This window comes from Myotis nattereri (assembly GCF_964212035.1).
Source record: "Myotis nattereri genome assembly, chromosome: 17".
Taxonomy (NCBI): Eukaryota; Metazoa; Chordata; class Mammalia; order Chiroptera; family Vespertilionidae; genus Myotis; species Myotis nattereri.
Window position 1 is genome coordinate 50,813,663 of NC_138092.1, and position 18,444 is coordinate 50,832,106.

Consider the following 18,444-nt stretch of genomic DNA (forward strand, 5'->3'; position numbering starts at 1 on the left):
AAATGATGGACATAAGGAGCAATTCTCTACTCTAAACTCTTCTGCTTTCATTTGGGTTCTTCAGACTAGGAACACTCCAGGGGTCCCTGATTCTTGCAGCTTTTATTTTACCAGTGACTGCATTATAAGTAAAAATCTGTTTTTTATGAAAAATTTATGATTTTATAATGGAAACGTTTTCTCATTTTCATATTGGAGAAAGTCTTTCTTCCTTGGAGCGATTAGTGTACATTAATGCATAATTTATCATGTATATTATATGACATATCTGAGTTGACAGACAGCCCTATTTCAAGCAAACATAGGTTGCATTTAGTTTTTATTATTTACAATAAATTTCCTGAAGACTGAAGAAGCAATCTAAACACTCAGGGTTTTTTTCTGAAATTTCTGGGGAATGGCCAAGTTCAAATCATAATAAATTTGAACCGAAAGTGACAGAGAAGGATAGTCCCTGATATCAAGATCTGTGCCCCAGACCTTTTTAAAATTTTTTATTGATTGATTTTAGAGAGAGGAATGGAGAGAGAGAAAAACATCAATTTGTTGTTTCATGTTGTTCCACTTAGTTATGCATTCATTGGTCGACTGATTCTTGTATGTGATCTAACTGGATATTGAACCCACAACCTTGGCGTATAAAGACAACAGTCTAACCAACTGAGCTACGTGGCCAGGACTGTGCCCCAGACCCTGAGCATAGCTCTCTGCTGGGACACAGACACCCCAACCCCCCCTCCCCCACCGTGAAAGCTCACAGGCAGGTGTGGCTCCCACAGCGCCAGCTTCAACATCTTCAGGCTCAGGTTTCTGTGGGTCCCTGACAGCATTTCCAAACGTTCTCATCAAAATGGGAAGATAAGGGTGGCGCAGTGGATTTTTCATGATCATAAACATATTTCGTTTAAAGGAGTGTTTGGTCAATATGAGGTTGTCCTTTTCTTAAGCCCTTTTCTTTCTAACTATAGTTGATCGTAGGATGCTTGTTATAATTGTTGTTTTTTAACATCCTTTCTTGACAAAATGGAAAGTTGTCAATCTTCTATTAGTCTTACCTTTTATCTTTAAAACCATAGTAAACAGCAAAAACCCAGCATGAGAGCCATCCCAGTGAAACTGACAGTGGGAACATCAGTGCATTTCCTTCCTCTGGCGTCAGGGCTCAGAGGGGCCCGCACAGCTCACTGCCTCGGTTTCCTTTTTAAAAAGTCAAGTACAAGCGTTCTGTAAGTTGAGAGACTTCTCTAGCATCTAAGACATTTTAGGGGGAAAGTGTGGTATTCTGGTTCCAACCAATCACCAAAGAACTGGATTAAAAATATCGCTGATGGCTAAAATATATGTCACGACATATTCCTAAAAGTATCATTATTCACACACCTGTCAGGATTGAATCCTCCCTCAATCTGAGTCCATCTAAGAGTAACTCAACTATTTGCCAAACTGAATTTAGTGTCAGCTATTTCACAGACTATTTCTAGATCCCACGACCTCTGCACCACATCGGTGAGAAGACACGTCAGAGGCTCCCATCCTGGAGAATCACTGTGTGATCAAGTCCTCGGTGTGCGGGGAGCTGGAGGCGGTCAGAGCTGATGGGACTCCAAAGCTTCTTGGGATTTGACAGCATCTGGGGGAACACAGGGTGTCCGTGAGGTGCGTGCGGAGTCCTGGCCTTTGACTTCCTGTCCTTTCTGTCCCTTTTCCCCTTCCAGTGAAATCGGATGAGTTACAGACAATCAAGAAAGAATTAACGCAGATCAAAACTAAAATCGACTCCTTGCTGGGGCGCCTGGAGAAGATTGAGAAGCAGCAGAAGGCAGAGGCGGGTAAGTGAACAGAATTGTGGGAATGAAATCAGAGACACTGTCAGTCACCTAGACAGGCAGGGCCAGGGGCCGGGGTGGGGCGGGGCCAAGGGCGGGGCCAGGGCCAGGGGCAGGCTTCATAGAGTTTAAGGCAGATTCACTGTGAAGTCCGTAAGCTAGAGTTACAACAGGGAGATCTGGTCTTTTACTTTTCAGAGAACATGAGCCAATTTGTCTAAAATTCATATATTCACAAAAGGGAAACATGAAAAGTATGTTGATGCTAATAAGTAGAGGTGTGATTGTCCTTGGAAGTTTATAGCTCAATATCAAGTAACCTTTAAGAAAATAAAGTCAATTCATGGGCTAATGCTATCAGGCTAAAAGTACAATTCATACATCATTAAATTAACTGCAGCAACATTGACTGGATTTCAAGGTCATGATCACAAAGCCCAACTCCTGCCTCGCTGTGACTCTGTGAGATTTCAGGACCCAGTTCGGAACTCACCACCACAGTGTCTCTGGCCACCAGCCAAGTCGTTGATCACAGTTTCACTGTGTCATGTCTCTGGGCCCTGAATCGCCAGCCCTGACCTTGGCTCCCAGCCCCTTTTCGTGCTATATCAGTGCCCTTTTTCTGTGGCCACGCTACCGTTTAGAATCACAGAGTGTGAGAACTGGGGTGAGCCTGGAGGTGACTGGTGCCCAGGCTGACACTGTGTTGTGCAGCCTCAGATCCCCCGAGGTCCCCTGAGGCAAGATAAGGTGGTAAAAGTGGGTAACTAGTCCTCCTCCAGCCCAGCCTCTGCTCCCAGGCAGACAGCGTCACCTCCATCTGTTTTATCCATTGGGCCTCAATCTATGACTTCGTTTGCAAAAAGTTTCATTTGAAAAAATAATAATACAGTTTTGAAAGCCATTGCTCCCATCCAGCCCCTCACTTCCACGAGGAGAAAGCAGAGGGTCGAGGCAGACAGACTTTTCCATGACCACGTAACCAGTTAGTGGCAGCCCAGGTGTCAAGCATGGGTCTGTGGGTGAGTCCACTGTCCTTTTGTTACCGGGAAACCCCTGGGTGGGCTCAGGCTGCCTGTCGCTGTGTCCAATAATGAAGGCCGGGTTGAATCACGTAAGGCATTTACTGAGCAGGCCAGCCAGCCAAGAAGACAGGGCCCTTACAAGCATCAAATCCTGCCTCCCAGCAGGTGCAGGGGGCAGGGTTATGAAGGGGAAGGGGCTGGGGTGAGGCGTGCAGTCCTGGGGGTCCACAGACGTCTGCTATTGTCCTTGTCATCAGGTGATGAGACGATGTTGACAAGATGATGTTTTGACTCCTGGTGGGTCGGCCTGACCATGCTTATCTGGTCCGAGTCACCGCCTCCATTGCTTCCCACAGGCCTTGAAAAGTAAACTTAAGAAAAACTTAACCCTATGCACATGAGTGCATATGATCTAAGATTTAAAATAACATGATTCTTTTTCAGGTGAATTCAGGTGCTCTATCTATCAGATTACAAGCCCCCCTATCACTTTCCCATCTGTAGTGTCAATCTCAGGTGCCACCAGGGCCTCATCCCAGGGTGTCACTGCCCTGCGGCTGCCTGGGAAGCTCCTCCCTGGGGAGAACCTGCAGGGATGTGGGCCCTGGGCTCCGACACAGCGTCTGGCCTGATGTTGACCGTGTCGCTGGGTAAGGACCAAGCAGCCCGGCTCAGGAGGCCCGTGGGGCCTCCGGGAGACAGGGATGAGCTCGGTGCAATCCGCCCAGCCCCTGCCTCTGCCTGAGCCTGTTCCTCACCCGCAGTGAGGACAGGGCGGTGCCTCCCACTGTGAGGAATGACAGGCTGCCTATGGAAGTCGGTCGCAGTCCCTGGCGACGGGTAAAGGCTCTGATCAGAGCGACCTGGGGCTGGTGGGAGCAGACATATCCAGCCAAGGAGTGTTTCCAGCAGGTTCCTGCAGCCCGTCTTCTCACCACGTCTTAGTTCATACGGATGACAAATGAGAGAGGAAGTAGACTCATGTTTATTAAAAATTTCTATTTCAAATGTATTTTCTGCTGAGCAGAGATTCGCTGCCTGACCCGCTCATGGAGAAATGTAGGCTGGAGGGAGTTTGTCACATGCCGTCTGGGGCAGAAATCGAAAGCATTTCCAGACAAAAATATCCCAGGACATCCCTGAAACAGTGTTTTCCTTCAAGGAACGTCTGTGAAATTCTTTATTCTGTAAAACAACCCCTGCAGCGAAGGACTTTGACAACCAATTTCCACTTCAGCTGAAAAGGTTGTGGAGAACTCATTTACCTCCAGACCACCTCCAAGAGGAAACTGTGCTGCTTCTGCCCATCCTGCCGGGCTGGCGGTGCCCATGCAGGTGTCTGCGAGCGGACACCAGGCCCAACGCGCGCCTCCTTTCATTAGCGGCCGGCGCGTGTCCAAGAGACGTTGCTTCTTAAGCGACGGGCTTGGTCCTTTGATGGGCATGCCTCCTTCCTTTCCCATGTTGGGAAGAAAGTGGAATTATTTAATTGCTAATGTTTTTCTTTTGCCATTTGTCTCCTGAACCGCATTCATTTTTATAGAGATAAGATGATCATTTTCTATATATTTTTTATGGAAAAAAAAAACAGGGTTGTATGAAAAGAGTCAACCCTACGTTATAGAAAATAGAGAAATATAGTAAAATTCTTTAAAAGACTCAATATCTCCTTATTAATATTCAGGGGCACTCATTTTAATACCTATTTGGTTGCAAACTAATTATTTGGTAGCTAACATTGACTTTTATTGTTGCTGTTTTATTCGCCTCTCATTCCCAGTTTACATCGTTAGATGATGACAGTTCTCAGGGCAAAGGCAGAGGCAGGAAGGAGATGGTACGGGTGGGAAACGCGCCTCCTCCTCTCCTCCCCCCCACCCCCCCCCCCACTCCCCGCGTGGCTGGGTTCAGGCTGCACAGGCCTTCTTCTGGGTTGTTGGGAGTGAATCCCTAAGCGTCAGGAGTCCGTGTGCTGAAGTATAATTACAACATTTTGGATTCTCTGCACCTCAGACAGCTTCCAGCAGAGACTCGCGTGGTACACGGGCTCTTTCTTTGAGCTTGGAAACCTCCCTCCAAGAACAAGGCCGGGCTTCTCTTCCTCTCTGCTCTCCCCCGCCATCCGCCTCGTCCCAGCGGGAGCACGTCTGACTGCTCTCAGGGTCTCCAGCCCTTCCCGTGTCAGCTAGATGGAGGGATCTTGGCCTCAAAAGTAGTCCCAACTTTTAAATTATAATTGCTATGAATCCACCACGCTTGTGGTATTTTTCCCATTGAATAATTCAGGTAACAATTTTGGGATATACTGACTATTTATTGAAAACAATAAATAACCCTTAACATCAGTTTAGCCTAAAAATGTGCTTTATTCCACACATAAATTGCCACATTTGAATGACACAAGTGTTATGTAGTTTACATGGTGATGCTGAACAACCCAAAAGGGTGTACAGAAAGAACAGGAAAAACAATGGGCACAATTACTCCATGGGTGGCCACACTTTTTTAAAAAAAAAATCACATGCCAGGCATCCAGTCTTTGCTATGAAAGGGCAATTAGACATTATCTAGTTCCACTTTATTCTTGGGGGAATGGCTAATACATGGCCAGCCAGTCTCTCTCAGCCACTCCCAGTGGGCATAGGTCATGTTTATGATAATGCTAGACCGAAGCATGAGAGCAGTCACAGGCCAGAGTCCCTTTGGATATATCCATCTTCCCATGTGCTTGGTAAAGGATAGAGGGTTTTTTTATGAAAATCAATGTCCAAAAATGGAAGATTATAAATAAATGTCAAAATACATGACTTCTTTGGAAACATGAGACTTCAGTCCTGCTGCAGCTGTGCATGGGTGCGCTGCTCAGCCAGCTAGTGTATGGGTGCCCCCGGGCACGCACTGATGTTAGTCACGTGGTCCCTGTTCATTCCGGGGTCTCAGGCACCTATGGAAGGATCCACGCTTCTGAACCAAATGTCTGCTGCTTTCACTCGTTTCAGTTCCCCTTTTATGTCCCCTGAAACCGAGCTTAATGTCCAATCCCTTGTGAAGGTAACAGCCAATGAAATATTTAAAAGGAGCTAAAATACCCTCACCTTCCTAAACCTTTGAACAGAATCCTATCTAATAATAGACAAACATGGTAATTGACTGTACCTTCGCTACGCCTCCCATTGGCTAATCAGCAAGATATGCAAATTAACTGCCAACAAAGATGGTGGCTAATTTGCATACTGCAGGCAGGGCGGACAGCGCCATCCCGCCTGCCCTGCCGCCATCCAGGCCTGCTATCTGAGACCTGGGGCAGCGGGCGTCCCGTGTGCGACCCGACCCCAGGCGGCCGGGCGGGGCAGCAAAGGCTTGAAGGCGGCTCCAGCCAGAGTGAAGGCCTGAGTCCCGGGTGCCAGAAGAAAACCAGTGCCAGCAGCCAGGGGAAGGGAAAGCCTATTGCACGAATCTTTTCATGCAGCAGGCCTCCAGTGTCAATATAATTGGCCACAGACTTAGCTGGGTTCAGATTTTGGTCACGGCACCTTTGCAGCCTTCTTTACTCCAGATGAGTCTCAGGAATTCCGTCAGCTGCTTCGCAGTGATTGGACTCTGCATCTTGAGCCATCGCCCTCTCTCTTCTCTGGCCACAGACGGTGCCCTCAGAGGGAGGGCGCTGCTTCCGTGTGACCGGGTGCCACCTAGAGTGCGGCCTCGTTTCTGTTCTGATTCCTTCCTGTCATTGACAGTTTGGGTCAGATTGCTGATGCTTCTTGTTACAAATAAGCAAACGCAAGAACTGAGCCCTGCTCCCTCCTGAAACTGTATCAAATGTGTGATGGGATTTTTAAACTGAAAAACCCTCATCTTAAGGAGAATGAGGACCCAGCTGTGGAGGCTGGGCCGATGGACAAGTGGACCAGACTCAGCACACCCGCGCAACCGGGTCAGGTTTTAATCACCCAACTCCCCCAAATCTCAGCATGAAGGCAACCATCTTCCTCTAGAAAACATGGCAGAATGCCCGTTGGGGAGCCAGAAACCCGTGTTATCCTCTCGACTGCTCCTGGCCCAATAGGAGAAGGAAGAAGTGTCTTCTAGCAGAGCTAACACGGCAGATCTCAGGCTGCTAGACAGATTGGAGAGCATTTGAAAACAGAGAGAGAAGAGTTTACACCATTCCTCTAGAAACCCTCAGCATTCTCTCCCTCTCAGGAGCCAGGCTCCTGGAAGGCACTAGAAGACTTCTCAATTGGGAATATGACCAGCCATAAAAGAAAGATTTAAAGATGCTGGCATGGGTGCCACCCAATGAAATGGTCAACAGGTCACCCTGCAGAAACAGTCCCCGTTGTACACACTGCCGGCCGGCACTCTAACACCCAACTGTTACTGGGAACAGACAGGAGAAAAGATGTAACATAAAAAGCAAATACAAAAATAGAAAACAAATTGGAGGAAACCGAGATTGTGCGGGAAGAATAAAATTTCAAAAACAAAACAAGAAAAAATGCTGATTAATACCTTGTGAACGAGAAAAGAGTGGATTCATGAAATAAGTGCCTGAAACATCAACTGAGGATTCAGATGGCAGGTAAAGGAGCTTTTTAGAAATTAACAGATGATGGCAAAATAAATAACTCAACACAGGAAGGAAGACAAGTTGGAGGAACTCCCCCAGAACACCTGGGAGAAAGCAAAGATGGGAACGAGGAGGCCGTGAGCGGGAAGGGGAGGGTCTGTGGCGGAGAACTGAATCCCGGCCTCCGGGGGGTGGTGGCAGCACACAGGGCACCGGACTGACGGAGAAGGAGCGATGGCATCGCGTTATGAAGACCTGGGAGGGCATCTCGGAAAGAATAAGCTGAGCGAGTAGAAAGACTTTAAAGAGTTGAAATGGGGAGCAGGGAGGGACAGACAGTGCTATTTCTCTTAATGAGTCTCAGAAATACTGGGCTGAAAATATTAAATGTTTTAAAGAAGCTAAATTGGGGGGTGGGGGGGGGCTGTCTTTAACAACTCCATCAGAACTTTCCCAGGTGCTGTGGAGACTTCCTGTGCTGCCCCTCAGAGAACTGTAGGAGGAAACCGGAGCTGGACACGTTAAAAAATGGCAAGGAAGACGTCATTCAAGACTGTGGCAAGAGGGGTCAAGACTGCTGTGAGGAGGGTGGGAACTGAGCTCCACTCCACTAAAACGAAGGGCGGGGGCATCTAACGGCTGGAGGAGCTCATGGACAAGCACTGGGGACAGCAGTGGGAGGTGGGTCAGCAGGAGCATCTGTGTTAGCCGAGTGGGCAGGGAAGGTAGGCGTCCATCTCCCACTGACACCGGGAAGGGACCCTGTCTCTCTGGATGATCAGATTTCAAAGGGACACTTTCTAGGTCTTGAGAAGACTGTCTTGTAAAAGATTTGCATCCCAAAGGGGCAGAGTAAGAGTTCCCATGGCAGCATCTCTAAAGTAAGTGCCGCGAGGAAAAGGCCAGGCCCACGGTCAGGAAGGAACTGCAGCCCGTCGGCCACGGGCAGCCTCGGGCCCTGGGAGGCCACTCAGTCACAGTCTGTCCAGGGGACGCTCTCCTCGCTTTCTCATCCCAACAGCGTCCCGTCCCAGCCCTTCCTCCCGTCAGCTGACAGCAGCCCTGCCACCCCAGCGCGAGCTCAGCACCTCTGCCCGCTCAGTGGCCAGTGCAGCAGCGTCCTCCTTCCAGGCTCTCTCTACTCCGCCCCCCCTGCTTTCTCAGCCCTCAACCCTCCTCACCTCTCACTGGCGCTGTTCTACCTTCTTTTTTAAACAACTTTATTGAGATGAATTTTACATAACACAAGTTTTACCCCTCTCAAGAGTATAATTCAGTGACGTCTTAGTAATTTTACCAAGCTGTGCAACCATCCGTGGGAGACAGAAACCTACCTTCCAGGAGTCAATCAGCAAACACGGGCAAGGTCAGCTAGGACTTTCACCCGCACCACCAGCTGGCCTGCTTGCGGCTCCCCGGCGCCTCCTGACTCCTCGTCCTGGTGAGGGATTCACACTGACACGTGGAGGGCAGACTAGGAACCAGACAGAATAGCCTCGCCCCTCCCTGAGAGCTAGTCCAACTAAGAGCAGCGACTTTGTGGCTGCATGAAATCTGGAAAGGGCCTTATAACATTTACTAAAATGGGGAAAAGTAATATCTGACCCTTACAATTATTGCAACATTTAAACAAACACAATATCTCAGTACTTTTCTAAACGATTTATATGGCATTTGTGGTGACCTCGACAATCCGAGGCACCTCGTGTGGATAGCTTGGAGGTCATGTTCTCCAGGAATGCGCTTCAGGAACTGATGTTTCATCTCTAGCTTGCTGCTGCTCATGTGTGTTCCTGTCAGTAGTACCAGCCGTAAGAAGCTGCATCTTCTAAATGACATTGATTGGAATCATCGGGTGAAATTCAGGAGCTGTGATGTAGAATTTTCTAAACACAGTTGGTACTGGTGTGAGAAACAATCCTTTCAGGACACTGGCTTGGCTCCCATGATTAATGTCACTGTTTTTGTATCAATATTCCTCCAGCCGTCTGCTCAGCAAACTGAGCTAGCAATTAACCAGCATGTCAAAAAGCTGGATTGCCAGCTCAACCAGTTTCAGAGTTACATTAATGGCAACAGCTATGCAGCAAACTGAATTTAATAAACAAGCTTCGAACATAAATTCTAAATATTCTCACTTGTTTTCTGAATCACACGTAGCTTTTGAAATAGAAAGGAGACGTGCAGGCAAAACAGGCAGACATAGGACAGAGATCGAAGATGCATCTCCCTCCAGGCTTGCTGGCGCCCGAGGCATCTCCCACAGAGGACTTACCGGTCACTGTCCCTCCTCAGCTTGACGTCATTGTTCAGCTCCAGCAAGGGCCCAAACAAAGCAGACTAATTCATTGTTGAATTTAAAATGCTCTGGTCACTGGAGAGAGCCAAAGCGCTCTACGGGTGTCAAGTTAGGCCTTTTTTCTTTTAGAGTTGGAACGCCTTAAGTGGGAATTTCAGCTCCTACATTTATTGACTGTGTGACTCTGGCCATCTTACTGGGAGGATGGACACTCCGTTTCTTCATCTTTAAAGTAATAAACAAGCCCACCCCGCAGGATGTTGCAATGCCTAACGTTAGTGAATTCTGCATGGTCAGTATTTTGTGAGCACTCACTAACAGCCATAATAAACCTTTTTTTTTTCTGTTGAAATCGATCATTTGCTTTTTCTGCTGAAATCCATCATTTACAATTTTCTTCTTGGGAACTCTCAGACCCCACATTTGACTTGGACTTAGTGTGTGCGGCTGTGCTGTGGAATTTTACCAGGAGGTTGCTTTTAATTTCTCTTTGGGTTCATATGTTTGCTTCCACGGAGCCAAATTCAACAATCACTCCAACTCTATGAAAATAATGACACCCAGACATTTATGTTTTAGTTACTTAACAATTTGTGAATATATTCCGCAAACATTTAATTTGTGTGTAAGACTCTGAGTTAGTCGCCAGAAATACAAAGATAATGAAAGTGTTTCTGCCCCAAAGGAGCTTTACTAGTAGGGACATGTGGGCATGTGCATGCACACACATACACACAAACACACATACAACACACACATACCACAGACACACATATACACACATACAACACATACTCATACAATAAAAAGTAAAAGTGGTAGTAGGAAAAGGATTATGCAGATAGAGAGACTGTTATGAAGGTATGGATATTACTCATTTCTAGCAGAAATAAAAGTAGATAATTATTCATAAAAATAGGACAAGTTGCTTTTTACTTTCCATTTCAAGAAGATGATTACGGGGTCCGACCTGCTTGTGAAACTGACCAATGTGCTTCCTGTGTGAGTTCGTTCATGGAACCCATTTGCTTAGTGGCCTTGGCATTTCCCACTGAGGCGATGACACAGGTGGAGGAACCACAGGCCTGAAGCATAGGCTGCCTGTGTTCTGTTAAACTTTATGAATCGATGGCCATTGTCTTTAAAGTTTTTTCTCGACCCAGGTCATGTCTCCCATGCATTTAGCTTTGAGCTAATGAATAGGGTTGTGGTTTTTTTCCAATGGACTATATTAAAACACCACCACTTTGAAATAGGCCAGCAGAGCAATTACATGTAGGTTGTATATTAATACAAAAAAAGACAGAGAATAATTTAAAACACTATGTCTGTGTAGACAAAAATTAAGGGGCCATGTCAAAGCCAAAATTGTCTTTGGAGTATGTGATTCTTAATGATTGATAGTGATTAAGTATTTTGACATGGACAATTTGTCTGGAGAAGTAATCAAAATAAATTCAATTTGAGAACTATTTAGAGCCTTTTGTGCTGACATGTTGGTGTGGCCTATACAGTTTAGAAGGCGCTCACCCCTGCTCTTCATTTGCACATAGAGCAACTCTGAAAGATTTCTTATGCTCAGCTTTCACAGAAGAAAATTATGGTTAGTAGGACTAGTAATCAGAGAAAGTACGGGTCCCATATCCTCTCTGATACCTTATATCAACTCCTGTGTGTATTAGGCATTCATTGAGGGGAACAGAACACATCAAAATATGTCTCGAAAATTGCCTTGTGTTGTACTTTTCATTTGACACCTCTATCATCCCCTTTGAGTGGGACAATGACCTTGAAGGCAATAGCTCAAGTTTCAAGGAAACTTCAACAGGAATGAGACAAAGGACAGCAGTGGAATGAATTGTCAGAGCCTTTGGTCCAGGCATCAGTGATCCAAAGGAGCAGGGATCACATTCAGAGCAGGATCAGCAAAGTCAGCTTCAGCCCCAAAGACAACTGAGCAATTCAGACCCAAAGCCCAGTGCAGGCTGCGCACCTTCAAGGTCTGGCCCTGGGAGGCTCTAAAAACCCACCATGCTGCTGCAGCTGGAGATTTTTCTAGAGGCAAAAAAAGAACATCACTTTCAATATCAAAAAGTGAAAGTTCTCAAACCAATATTTCTAAAACCACTAGAGAAGACATGGGTATGCTAGACCAAAACATCCCAATATAATATCAATTTTAAGCAAGAGTCCATTTATTAACAAAAAAAATAAACACAATGACCTAAAATTGAGAAAGTTTTGCTTTAGGAAAGGTTGTAAGATTTGGAACAATTTTCAATGTACAGGGTCAGAGACACTGACCCCCACACAGTCAAAGATACACATGTAACTTGTGACCTGTCAAAAACTTAACGATCATAGCCTATTGTTGACTGAAGTCTTAATAATACAAGCAGTTGATTAATATGTATTTTGCATGTTATATGTATTATGCACTGTATGCCTACAATAAATAGTCTAGAGCAAAGAAAATGCTATTAAAAAATCATAAGGGAGATAAAGTATTCTTACAGTATTGTATGTGTTTATTGAAAAAAATTCACCTGTAACTGGGCCTGCCCAGTGGAATAATTGTCCAATCCCAAACTCCACTTCTATCTCTGTCTTGAAATGCCACCTCAGGGCTTGAGGGCCAGTTGAACAAGCAGAATGATCACCTAGAGGGGCTAGAATTGAGGGGGTCAGGTGATAAGTACAAAAACACTCTTAGGAGAAAGAGAATGTAGGGACAAAACCAGAGTGTCCACATCCATCGTGTGGTCCAAGGACCAGCAGTGGCAGAGGCAACAGGAGAGAAGGAGGTGTGCTTCACAGCAAGGATTCCAAAGTTTTCACTGATCAAACCAGTCTTCCCCTCACAGCCTCTCTCAGGGGGAGCCTAGGTTAAAGGTCTGGAACTGGAGAAGGCGGTGATATGTGGAAGGGAGATGAGATGAATGAAACCTAGCAATTTTGTTTCTTTGGGGGTGTTTGATTGTTTGTTTTTTATTAAAATGTATTTGACATATCACATGGTATAAATTTAAGGTGTACAACATGTTAAATTGAATATATTTATACATCTACACTAATAAAAGAGAAAAATGGTAATTGGCGTACGGCGCTACCCTTTTCATTGGCTAATCAGGGCTATATGCAAGTTAACTGCCAACTAAGATTGGCAGTTAACTGCCAAAAAGATGGTGGTTAATTTGCATATCTAGGCAAAATGCAGGGAGGCGAAAGGGAAAGCAGGAAGAAGCCCCCTGCCACTGACAGTGATCGGAAACCTAGGGGGGAGCTAAGAGCTGGGGGGCAGGGCAAAGGCGGCCCTGGGGCCGCCTTTGCCCTGCCCCCCAGCCATGATCAGAGAATCAGGCGCCTTTGCCGCCCTGGACAGTGATAGCAGGAAGTAGGGGTGGAGCCAGCGATGGGAGCTGGGCACGGTCGAAGCTGGCAGTCCCAGGAGCTAGGGGTCCCTTGCCTGGGCCTAAAGCGAAGCCCACGATCGCGGGGCCGCTACAGCTGCGGGTCCCCGCTGCCCGGGCCGGACGCCTCAGCCAGAGGCATCCTGCAGGGGCAGGGGCGGAGCCCGCGCGATCACGGCCCCCCCCCCGCTGCCACTGCGGGTCCCCACTGCCCGGGCCGGACGTCTAGGCCAGAGGCATTAGGCCTGGGCGGGGCGGAGCCTGCAACCGCAGGGAGCTGGGGGTCCCCTGCCCAGGCCTGACACCTCTGCGGGAGGCCTCAGGCCTGGTCAAGGGGCCAATCCGGTGATTGGTAATCAGAGGGTGATGAGGGTCAACTCCTCTGGCCAGAGGCATCAGGCCTGGGCTGGGGGCAGAACCAGTGATGGGGGGAAATGAGGGTCCCCTGCCCAGGCCTGACACCTCTGTCAGAGGCGTCAGGCCTAGGCAAGAGGCCAATCCTGCAATTGGAGGGTGATGGGGGTCAATGCCTGAGGGCTCCCAGTATGTGAGAGGGGGCAGGCTGGGCTGAGGGACACTCCCCACCCCCACACCCAGTGCACGAATTTCGGGCACTGGGCCCCTAGTTGTAATATAATGGCCATTGCAGGAGTAGCTAACACCCCCATCAGGTTACACAGTGATCATTTCTCTTTAGTGGTTAGAATCATTAAGAGCTAGTCTCTTAGCAAGTTTGATGACTATAATACAATATTGTTGTCTATACTCAATGGGTCTCCAGGGCTTACGTACTACTCCTTGCAAATTCATACCCTTAAAGAGCACATGTGCCATCTTCTCCCTGCCCCCAGGCCCTGGAAACTGCCACTTTACTCCCTGTTTTCACTAGTTTGGCTTCTAGAGTCCACATGTAAGTGATATCATACAGTGCTTGTCTTTGTCTGTCTGACTCATCTCACTTAGCTTAATGTGCTCCAGATCAATAGCAGTTAAATACGGGGTGTTTGGGGTCTATAGCTTTTGCCTAATTTGCCTTTCTTTTCATCTAGCTACTTGGAGCCTCTTCTCTAGATTAAACCATTTTTTAAGTTTAACTCCTTATTTCCCTGTTTGATTTGGATGACAATTTTATAGATTTAAATACACACACACACACACACACACACACACACACACACACACTAGAGGCCCAGTGCACAAAAATTTGTGCACTCGGGAGGGTCCCTCATCCCGGCCAGTGCCGTCTCACAGTCTGGGACCCCTTGGGGAATGACCACCTGCTGGCTTAGGCCCGCTCCCCGGGGGATTGGGCCTAAGCTGGCAGTCAGATATCCCTCTGGCAGCCCAGGAGCCCTCGGGGGATGTCCACTTGCCAGCAGGGAGCAGGCCTAAGCTGCAGTCGGACATCCTTAGTGCTGCTGAGGAGGCGAGAGAGGCTCCCACCACCAACGCTGTACTGGCAGCCATCAGCCTGGCTTGTGGCTGAGCAGAGCTCCCTCTGTGGGAGCACACTGACCACCAGGGGGCAGCTCCTGCATTGAGCGTGTGCCCCCTGGTGGTCAGTGTGTATCATAGTGACCAGTGATTCCCAGTCGCTCTGCTGTTAGGGTCAATTTGCATATTGCCCTTTTATTATATAGGACTAGAGGCCCGGTGCACAAAAATTTGTGCACTCGGGGGGGAGGGAGGGGGGTCCCTCAGCCTAGCCTGTGCCCTCTCGCAATCTGGGACCCCTCGGGAGATAATGACCTGCTGGCTTAGGCCTGCTCCCGGGTGGCAGAGGGCAGGCCTAATCCCTAGGTGCAGGCCCTGGTCGGGCTCAGAGCAGGGCCGATTGGGGAGTTGGGGCGCCGCCCCCTGTCATGCACAGAGCAGGGCAGATTGGGAGGTTGCTATGCCACCCTCAGTCAGGCTCAGGGTAGGTCTGATTGGGGGTTTGGGGCACCGCCCCCTGTCACACTCAAGGCAGGGTCGATGGGGAGGTTGCAGCGCCACCTCCTGTCACACACAGAGCAGGGCCAATCAGGCGGTTGGGGAGCTCCCCCCTGTCACTCACAGAGTAGGGCCAATAGGGGAGTTGGCGCACCGCCCCCTGTCACACACAGAGAAGGGCAGATCAGAGGGTTGGAGTGCTGCCACTCTCACACTCAGGGTAGGGCCAATGGGGAGGTTATGGCTCTACCCCATCATACACAGAGCAGGGCCCGTTGGGTGGGGGGGTGGGGGCACTGCACCCTGTCACACACAGAGCCGCAGGGTGATCAGAGGGTTGAGGAGCTCCCCCCTATCAGGCACAGAGCAGGGCCGATCAGGGGGTTGGGGCGCCTAGCCCTGTCACGAACAGAGCAGGGCTAATAGGGAGGTTGTGGCCCCGCCCCCTGTCACACACAGAACCGCAGGGTGATCAGGGGGTTTGGGCGCTGCCCCCTGTCACGCTGATCCTGGTGCCATGAGGCCTCTCAGCTCCGCTGATCCTGGTGCTGGGAGGCATATTACCCTTTTACTATATAGAATAGAGGCCTGGTGCATGGGTGGGGGCTGGCTGGTTTTCCCTGAAGGGTATCCTGGATCGGGGTGGGGGTCCCCACTGGGGTGCCTGGCCAGCCTGTGTGAGGGGATGATGGCTGTTTGCAGCTGGTCACACACCCTTCAGGGTGGGGGTCCCCACTGGGGTGCCTGGCCAGTCTGGGTGAGGGGCTGAGGGCTGTTTTCAGGCTGGGACTGAAGTTCCCAACTGCTCCTTTTTTTCTTTTTCTTTTTTATTCTGAGTCAGCTTTAGCTCTGAGGCTTGGCTCCAGCTCTGAGGCCTCAGCTGCTGAAAGTAGGTATCTGGTTTGTTTAGGTTCTATAATGGAAACTCTGTATCAACTCCAGCTCTGAGATCCCAGCCGGCTGAAAGCTGGTTTCTGGGGTTTTGTTTAGCTTCTATATTTGTTACAATGTTTCTTAAACTGCAAGCTCAGAGGCCGGCAAGGCAGGCGGGGAACGTTGCAGTCCTCCGTCACTGAAGCAAGCAAGCCTCATGTTCAGTTAAAGCTGCCTGGCTGCCGGCCACCATCTTGGCTGGCAGTTAATTTGCATATCTCCCTGATTAGCCAATGGGAAGGGTAGCGGTCATACACCAATTACCATGTTTCTCTTTTATTAGATAGGATAGATGCCTGGTGCATGGGTGGGGGCGGGCTGGTTTGCCCTGAAGGGTGTCCCAGATCAGGGTGGGGGTCCCGCTGGGGTGCCTGGCCAGCCTGGGTGAGGGGCTGATGGCTGTTTTCAGGCTGGCCAAGCCCTCCCAGAAGGGACCCTTACCCCATGAGGGTGTGGCCAGCCTAGATGAGGGGCTGATGGCTGTTTGCAGGCTAGCCACAGTCCCTTCATGGTGGAGGTCTCCACTGGGGTGCCTTGCCAACCTGGGTGAGGGGATGATGGCTGTTTGTAGGTTGGCCACAGACCCTTCAGGGTGGGGGACCCTGCTGGGATGCCTGGCCAGCCTGGGTGAGGGGCTTATGGCTGTTTTCAGGCTGGTCAGGCACCCCAGCAGGGTTCCCCTACCTGAAGGAGTTGTGGCCAGCCTGCAAACAGCCATAAGCCCCTCACCCAGGCTGGCCAGGCACCCCAGCTGTGACCCTTACCCCATGAGGGTGTGGCCAGCCTAGGTGAGGGGCTGATGGCCATTTTCAGGCTGGCCACAGCCCTTTCAGGGTGGAGGTCCCCACTGGGGTGCCTGGCCAGCCTGGGTTAGGGGCTGAGGGCCGTTTTCAGGCTGGCCACACTGCCTTCAGGGTTGGGGGTCCTGCTGGGGTGCCTGGCCAGTCTGGGTGAGGGGCTGATGGCTGTTTCTAGGCTGGCCAAGGCCCCCAGTGGGGACCCTTACCCCATGAGGGTGTGGCCAGCCTAGGTGAGGGGCTGATGGCTGTTTGCAGGCTGGCCACGGCCCCCAGCCACCCAAGCTCCCAGTGGAGGCTGGCTGTAAACAAGTATCCAGGATTTATTTAGCTTCTATAATTGAAACTTTGTTGCCTTTTGCGGAGGCCACAGCTGGCCAGAGCAGGCAGGAAGCTTGGCTTCCTCCATTGCTGGGGCAACCAAGCCTCCCGCTTGCCCCAGCTCCGTGGTTGCCGGCCGCCATCTTGATTTGGATAATTTGCATATAGTCGCTCTGATTGGCTGGTGGGCTTGGCTTGGGCATAGCGAAGGTACAGTCAATTAGCATCTTTGTCTTTTATTAGTGTAGATATATGAAGTCTTACAACAACCACTTTAGAGCCTTCCTGGGACCTTCTCTGCTTTGTCTGTTGAGCACTTATGGTTTGCAAAGGACTCTACTGGGCACTTTGAGTTACTGCTCCAACCCCTGGGAGTTACACAGTGGAGATCCTGCTTGCGGCTGAGGAGCTGAGACTCATGGAGGGCTTTCACTCTCTGCCCGCTTCCCAAAGCTGGGGAAGGAGGTGGCTCCATGCAGAGCTCAGGCCACCCCACACCAGAGCTTGATTCTCAACTGTGTGGTGAACCCCACCTGCCAACAGGACTTAGACTAAAATTTCAAAGGATCATCCACTTAGACGTGTTGCCTGAGCGATGACATACCTGCTTCTGAGCTTTTTATCCCAGTGAGCTTTTGTCCTTCTCACTTAGGTTTGAACCTGTCAGTGAGCATTCTCGCCCTCCTTCCTCCAATGAGCAAGCTCTATGTTTTACTTGATCCCCTCAGTTTTTGATATATTTTCTCCTCAGAGAGAACATCCTTATTAGAAAGGACTATATACAGGTAAGGACAAAAGCAGGTTTATAGTTGTTCGTATGGAAAATAATGCAATCATTAACAAAAAAAATAATACAAGAATAAACTAAACCTATTTTTGCCCCACCCTGTATAGCCAGAAAGATCAATCTATTTATGTACATCTTTTTAAAGTATATTTTTTATTCATTTCAGAGAGGAAGGGAGAGGGAGAGAGAGATAGAAACATCAATGATGAGAGAGAATTACTGGCTAGCTGCCTCCTGCATGCCCCACACTGGGGATCAAGCCTGTAACCATGCATGTGCCCTGACCGGGAATCGAACCAGCAACCTCTTGGTTCCTTGGTTGACACTCAACCTCTGAGTCACACCAGCTGGGCTATTTATGTAAATCTTAATTCTTTATCTACCAGTATCATTTGGATTCCCCAATTTCCTCCATTTCCATTAAAAAATAAGTAAGCATACATGTAAAATAGGCATATGTACATATTATACATGACTGAATAAATTTGACTGAAATTCACAGGACCTTATCTTCCTCACAGCTTAGCGGTAGTGTACCTTCTGT

At 48.9% G+C, this 18,444-nt stretch overlaps 1 protein-coding gene across 7 annotated transcripts in view; it reads left to right on the top strand.

Moving 5' to 3' along the window:
* Nucleotides 1–18,444, top strand: part of RALYL (RALY RNA binding protein like) — a 570,979-nt gene that overhangs the window by 516,775 nt on the left and 35,760 nt on the right. For all 7 annotated transcript variants that reach the window (XM_081111044.1, XM_081111043.1, XM_081111042.1 and 4 more), the window contains one exon: nucleotides 1,716–1,829. In XM_081111044.1, coding sequence (XP_080967170.1) covers nucleotides 1,716–1,829 — 114 coding nt within the window. The remainder of the gene's footprint in view (nucleotides 1–1,715; nucleotides 1,830–18,444) is intronic.